Source organism: Penaeus vannamei, chromosome 41, assembly GCF_042767895.1.
Source record: "Penaeus vannamei isolate JL-2024 chromosome 41, ASM4276789v1, whole genome shotgun sequence".
Classification (NCBI taxonomy): Eukaryota; Metazoa; Arthropoda; class Malacostraca; order Decapoda; family Penaeidae; genus Penaeus; species Penaeus vannamei.
The window spans coordinates 7,616,199-7,623,698 of NC_091589.1; the positions used below are offsets into that span (position 1 = coordinate 7,616,199).

Genomic DNA, 7,500 nt, shown 5'->3' on the forward strand with positions numbered 1-7,500 from the left:
AAGGTCATGGGGGTGGGGAGTCCTCTTGGGTTGATTATGGTAGGGGAGGGATGTCTCTTGGCTATTCGTGGTTGCGTGGGTCTTGGGTCTTGGTTATTGTAGGGTGTTGGGGGCTGGGTGTGACTGGCTTGGGAAGAGTTGTTCTGTCTCTGTAAGGTCTTGGGCAAGGGCTTCCCTCTCTCTCTCTGGTGGATTGAGCTCTTCGGAGGTAGGGCATGCTCCTGTGGGTTTTGGTTTTTGTAGGGTTGATGGGGGTAACTGGCTTGGGCTTAGCTGAAGACGAGAAAATTGGGAATGTGGAGGGAAGGGCGTGGTGCCTGTTGTTATGGAGATGCATTATTTACCAGTAGTTTGGTCTCTTATTTTAGCGTATTTGTTCTTAATATTTTTGTTAGTATTTTTTGTTTATTTTTCATGTCAGTTGTTTTCTTAAGGAAGAAGGGGATTATTGGGCATTTGCATTTGATCTTATACTAATTTATTAGAGATTTCTCAGAAACATACCAAGAAAACTTGACACGTATTATATACCTTCCTTTTTTTATATACCGTTTTTCTTTTTCTTTTTCTTTTTTTTCCTGTAGACATTCAGTATGTAAGGCAGTCAGTGTATTTTTTGTTTACATTCCTACCGATTTTTCTCCCATTTTTATTCATTATAGATTTTAAATTCAAAGACAGTTGATATTAAAAACATGGACAGAGGTTTCTTGGGGTCAGTGCACACTTTTCTCATCTCTTTGTTAGAATAATGATTTGATTGTATTTGACAGTGGTAATATATTTCTCTAATTTTGAAAATATAACAGTCATATTTATCAGACTAATGGTAATGATAATGATGATAACAACAATAACAATGCAAGTTGTTAATGATAATGATAATGGTATTAGAGTTCAGAAGAAAAACACTGGTTATGTAAAAAACTGTTTATCTTTCCTCTGTTTCAGTTACTGATTTCATTGGTTGAATATTTCTGTATGTTTGATGTATTTAATGTTCAATTTGACTTTTTCGGTGATATTCATTAGCTGGTAATGTGTATGGCTTGAGATGTGACAACACAATATTTCAATTTGTATAACTCTTAATGCAACTAATGCATTAGTACAACACAATTTGTATTGAGTAAAATGATGTTAGGTTTACGGAAGAATTACTGAAGATGTAAAGTCATGGCAAAAGTGAGGGCTGAGGACTGACAAACCTTAGAACATCCCACCTCTCATTCAATATGGCCTGCACATGGTGTTTCTGTTTATTTTGGAATCATTTTACCTAACCAGTCATGCTAACTTCAGCATGTTATTACGCTGTGTTAATGAGAAATGCTCTCAGAAAACTATTTAAAACAAATTCTACCAGCAATGCTGCTGGACCCAGTTAAATTGTGGCATCACATCAACAGATCCTTTGATGATATAACTAATAAGATTTTGTTCTCCAAAGAGTGTCTGTAAAAAAAAAAATAATGATAATGAATAATAATAATAATAATAATAATAATAATAATAATAATAATAATTATAATTTGCATGCATTGACCAGTAAATGCTTTATAGTTTTTATCATATGCTCATGACAGACATAAAGGTTGCCCATGCAACAGATTATAATAAGAGCTTGTTGAAAAGACTTACATGTAGATCATGCACACTTAGACAAATACATGATATATCTAAGTCCTTCCCAGGGAGGGTGTCTCATACTTTGACCTTCTCCCAGGTGGCTACGCACAATCAGCATCATCCTGTTTCTAAACAAGCAAGACCTCCTGGCTGAGAAGATCCGGGCTGGGAGGAGCAGGTTAGAAGATTCTTTCCCTGACTTTGCTCGGTATCAGACCCCACTCGATGCTACCGTGGAACCAGGAGAAGATCCAGAGGTGGTGCGCGCAAAGTACTTCATCAGGGATGAATTTCTAGTGAGTTGTTCATTCTAGTTCAGTTCATTTGAGTGATTTTTGTTTTTGTTCTATGTACATGGCATTGAGAGCCTAGTTGAGTTTTGTTGTGAATAATGGTTTGGAAATTGCTTTAGGTAATGCATTGAATGTTTTCTTCTTTTTATCTTTTTCTGTAATTTGTTGAATTACTAATGAAGATGATATAAAATTCTAAGATATAGAAAGAGAGAGAGAGAAAAAGAAAACCTTAACTTGATTTTAAACACCTCTCCCCTCACCCATTTGCAGAGGATAAGCACGGCAAGTGGTGACGGAAAGCATTATTGCTACCCTCACTTCACATGCGCCGTGGACACGGAAAACATCCGCCGAGTGTTCAATGACTGCAGGGACATAATACAAAGGATGCACCTCAGACAATATGAACTTTTGTGATGGCCAGTAGGTGTGGGTACTGCGGGCGGCAACAGTATAGCTCCGTGCGAGCGAGCGAGGCAGGCAGGCTGGGTGGAATGGGGCGGGGGATCCGGGAGGACGGAGTGACCCTCCCCGTCTAGTCTCCTCAGAGGATGGTTCTCGCTCCCTCAGGACTTCCTCCCCCCCTCTCCGCCCATGAAAGCTTTTCCTGCGCCTCAAGCGTGGCACAACATCAACTTTCCTCAACCCAGTTTTTGGTTTAGGTCCTCGTTTTGTTTTCTTACAAAAAATAAAATAAAAAAAGATATGAACGCTACAATGTGATTGTAGATATAGATCAATGGTATCCCCTCCCCATGCCCCCTGCCCCCACCCTTGCCCCTTTCCTTTTTCCCCTTGTCCTCCTCCTCCTCCCTCGCCCACTCCCTTCACCCCCAAATATGGAAGATCTCTACATATTGATGAAATAAATCTTCTCTTGCTCTATCTCTCCTGGATGTGCGCAGTGGCCGCCCCAAGCCACTGCTCCACAGGACACTCTTGTGATGCAAATTCAAGCTCAAAATCTTTCTCAACTTCTTAACCACGGAGTACTGACTGCTTCACAGTACTCCGTGGTCAAGTTCCTCCCACTCGCTTCCCCCCCACTTTTCTCTCGGAAACATTACGGCCTCTCCTTTGAGCAATTAGCGGAACTCTCCCCTTTTTTTCCCCCCGTGATAGATATTGATACCTTGGATGATGAAACTGGGATACTTTTACATGGACATACAACAGAATTGTTCCAAACGTAGACTACTTAGCGCGTGATGTATCCTTGTCAAGCATATTCACCCACCTCCCCTCCCCCCTCCTCCAGCCCCAGTTCTACCTTTGCTCCCTGCCCCTTCCTCTCCCCCACCCCCTCCCTTCTCCCCAATCATCGGACAACCTTTGCCGTTTATTATTTGTTTTCCCCCCACCACAGATGATCTAGTTTCCACCACAATGCCACATTGGACTCCTAGCCCCCCTTTCAGTCCCTCCTCCTCTTCCCCTCTCTTTCTCTGTGTCCCCTATTCCTTTTTCTTCGTCCCTCTTCCCACTATACCTCTTTCTGCTCTGCCCCACCCCCACCCCCACCCCCACCCCCAAAGCCCACTTGGATCTACTGTATGTGCCCCTTTTCCCCTCCACTCCCCCCTTCCCCCTCCCCCTCCCCCTTTCCCAGTTTAGCAACTGCCCAACTCTTCAAAGTTAGGAGTATTGTCAATTGATTGTGTGCAAAATTAAAAAAAAATCTCTCTTGATTTAGAAGTCTTGTTTCACAAAAAATAAAAAACCTTAAAAAAAAAAAAAAAAAAAAAAAAAATGTTCTGTCTCATGCTTTTGGTGTCCATATTTTTTGCTAATTTTATAAATATATATAATATAATAATATAATATAATATATATATATATTATGTTGGTGGTATGTGAGCCTATATTTATGTCGGAGGGCGTGGAGTGAGCTCAAAGTCTTCGCCCTGTCAGTCTGTCGTAGGCATGGCAATTTTATGAGTTTTTATCTGTTTCTATTTATTTTATCTGTCAAACACACCAGAGAACTGCTTTTGTGACTCTTTGCTTTTGTGGAAGAAATCTCAATTAGAAGGAATTTATTTTGTACTTTTTTAATTTATTAAGTAATAAGTGCAACCAAGTAGACTGGTGATAATTCTTTGTGTAGACGTGAATGTGTTTTTAAAGACCCACCAAATTGTGCTATAACAACTGAGTTATGGATCAGTTTTTGCAACCAAAAATTTTTTTTCTCCCTCCCCCAAGCTTTACAAATTTCACTACTGAGTAGTCTTTAAAAAAAGAAAAAAAAAATAATAAAAATAAAAACTTGTGTTTCAACTGCTGGCACCTCTCTCTTCTGACCCTCAAGAGGCATGTTTACATCCAATTTTCTTCGGTTCCAGTTCTTGCCGTGACGCCACTCGGATCTCAACCAAACTTGGGAGGGAGCGGCCGTTTCACGCTAACTTTCTGATTATTTGTTTTATTTGGTCTTTTGGTTTGTCTGTTCTTTATCATTGTTATTACTCCAATGGATGTTTTTTTCTTCAGTCATATTACCAATGTTGTATTTTGGTCTGCATTGCGTTGGGCGGCAGGAAGGTGAGAGGTGCTGGCATACAGGAGGGCGTGAATGAACCCCCCCTCCCCCTTGCAGTGAGTAGTGGGAGCTCAACTGGTCATTGTGTGCCTCGGTTGCCTTACTCAGGCATCCAGGCAGGAACAGCGGCTGTGGCTTGGGCTCTCAATCCTCCACGCGATGTGCACGCTGTATTGGCCAGCAGTGCATTGGCGGATGGCAGCGAAGGAGGCTGTCTTTGCTGTGCTGAATGTAGGAGTTATGGAAATGAAAATGAGTAATATACATCTGTCAAATGGTGACAAGTGAAAGTTTTTTTTTTTTTCTTTTTTTCATGTATCTTCTTATTTTAATCCTTTAATTTCCTTGTCTATTTTCATGTTTTCCTGTGTAGGATGAGGATGTCTGAACAACTTTGTGGGAAAAAGAAGTTTACTTGAAAAGTGCCAATATTGTACCCTAGGCTGAGAGCATAGGTGTAGCGGTGAGTTTGACGCACCAATTGTGTGAGTTTGGGCGGTGGTGTTGGACGGCACCGGGTGGTGGTGTTGTCGCAGGGTTGGTGCCGTGAGTCACTGTGGTCAGTCTAGTTGGTGGCTGGGGGGAGGGAGCCAGGGCCCCCCGTGCTCCCTGGAGCCCATGGCCCCTCCCGAACCGCCAGCCATTCCGCAACATGATAGCCGTGGTAATATTGGATTGTGGTTCTGAGGCCTGATGGGTTACCCACAACCACGTCAACATCGTTTACCACGCACCTTAGTTAGGTGGCTACCGCTGTGGTCCCTCTACTTTGCCTGTACAAATCCCTTGTTTAGTCTGCCCCCAGGGCATAAACACCAGCTTGTGTTTTATGTTAGAGGCTTGTGTAGTGCGCCTAGAACACCAGATTGGTTTAGCTGCGCTTCAGTCCCAAATAGTCTCCAGGGAGCATCCCCCCCTCCCACCACCTCCACCTGCCCCTCCTCCCTTTGAGCTCCACCCCTTCCTAGGGATCCCGTTCTCCTGGCCTGCTCTCCATGCCACGTTGCCTCTGCTGGCATCCCATGGCTGTCTCCCTGCCATGCTGCCCCTTCTAGCTCTGCCCACTCTATTCCCGACTGCCCCTCCTCCTGGTACCCCTCCCTCCCCCTCCCTCTGTCCCTCCCCGGCCCCCGAGAAACCCTGCCGTGAAGCCCCTCCCCGAGTCCCCAAGCCCTTTCTGGTTAGCAGGTAATGTTAATGGCCTCCTTGGCTGATAACCCCCTGCGACGTCCCACCCGTAGAGACCAAGCCCAAACTGGTAGCCAACTCAGGCGGGAGGGAAATTCTGCTCGGAACTTGCCCCCCCAGCTTGATCCTTCTATCGTCACAATCCTCCCCGTGTAGTTATAACCTATTAAAAAAGTGTTACAGAAAATTAGAATACCTGATTTTATGTAATTGAATGTGTTTAGTTAATGTATACCAGCTCTGTGTATTGCTTTGTATCATGGCTAAAGTGTAGGCATACCTCTGGTTTAACAGTGAAGCAACAAGATCAGCTGCAGGAGTGGTGTGGGTGCGGGGCCAGTCGTCCTCCCTTTCCGACCCCCTCCCCGGGGGCTGCGGCCTGGCATGCGTCAGGCCCCATGGTCGGCTGTCCCCCTTGGGTCGAGGTGCCGCTTTTGGAGGTGCAGGGGCTCCGCACACCCCGGGGGCTGCCCGTGGGCTGCCAACTTGTCTCGTCTCCCAGTGTTGGTGGCCCACTCACCCCCAGCTGCCCCCGCAGGTAAGCCCGCCCCTGCACCCCCACTCATGCACGCCCACCGCGCCCGCACCACCATAACACGTGGAAGCGGTTACTCGGATCCTGGGTTAACATTACTATCCTAGCACGTCAAATATATATTTCAGAAGTATATTTCAGATGAATTTATTCAAATGCTGCGTAATGGTCACTGTAAATTGTGTAATTGTGAATAAATTTACAATGTCTTATTTACAAGAAGCCTTTGAGTTTTCATTTTCCCTATCAAATTAAGGATTGCTGTATCCTAAGAAAACTGATGATTCCAAGATCTGCATTAAGCAGCACATTAATGACCAATAACACCGAAATATAATAATTTGGAATAAAACCTGTTTCAACAAGCTATTTTGGCAAATGCTGTTATTATTGCCAAAATAAGTCAAAAAAATATTTTCCATCTAGTTTTTGAACGTCTATGGTAGCTTGGTACATTAAGTTTATCAAAAGACTTCAGGGTGTTGAAGGTCCAATGCAAACTTTTGAAAGCATTTAAACTATTATCTGCTAGTTATGCACTGATTGTATCACAGTATGAGAAGAATGTCATTGAAAAATTTCTGCTGCGTCAACATCTAAGGTCATTAGTGGTGTATTCTAAATATAGGGAGAAGATATAGCTTGGAGGGTGAATCCCCCAGAGAACGATTTTTTTTTTTTTGTTCCCAAGGCAATGTTTGTGGATTCCCAGAATGGTTAATGATCAAAGCAAATAACTGTACCAAACAGAAGTCATACATGCCTTTAGCTATCTTGTTTGTAAGGGCCAATCGGGTTGAAGCGACCAACGAACAAAAGATGGCAAAGTGTACCCTATATACTAAATGTATACTTTGTTTTTCATATGAAGTAACCGTAGTATTTCTATTTTTTTCTTAATAGTTGAAAGAAACAAATGTGCTAGTCATCAAAGGTCATAGACGTAAATATGTAATATTTTCGGGGAATAATCTGCTGCCTATATTAGAGTTTCTAAAATGTCAATGGTAACCAGTGTTTTCAATTTTATTGAAACCCAAATTAATGAAATATACAAATTATAACCACTATATAAGGGTTACAAGTTGCAATCTAGATATGTAGTATTTAATTTGCTTTAATGAAAGAACTACCTTTTTAAATTCAGGAAAATTAATATGTGGGAGTTAAATCCCCAACTCCACCTCTATTTCTATACAGCCTATAATAGCACACTCCAATATACTAGACTGAAAACACGGTGCTCGACTACTATTAACGGTGACCCCATCGACAGGGAGGGAGGAAAGGAAGGAAAGGAAGGAAGGAAA

General features: G+C 42.7%; 1 protein-coding gene across 1 annotated transcript in view; it reads left to right on the plus strand.

The window, feature by feature from the left end:
- Positions 1-6,412, plus strand: part of Galphas (G protein alpha s subunit) — a gene marked incomplete in the record, with an annotated part of 84,210 nt that extends 77,798 nt beyond the window's left edge. Inside the window, 2 exon segments of the mRNA XM_070117998.1 lie at positions 1,727-1,925; positions 2,196-6,412. Of these exon segments, the coding sequence (XP_069974099.1) occupies positions 1,727-1,925; positions 2,196-2,342 (346 nt within the window).
- Between the last annotated feature and the right edge of the window lie 1,088 nt (positions 6,413-7,500).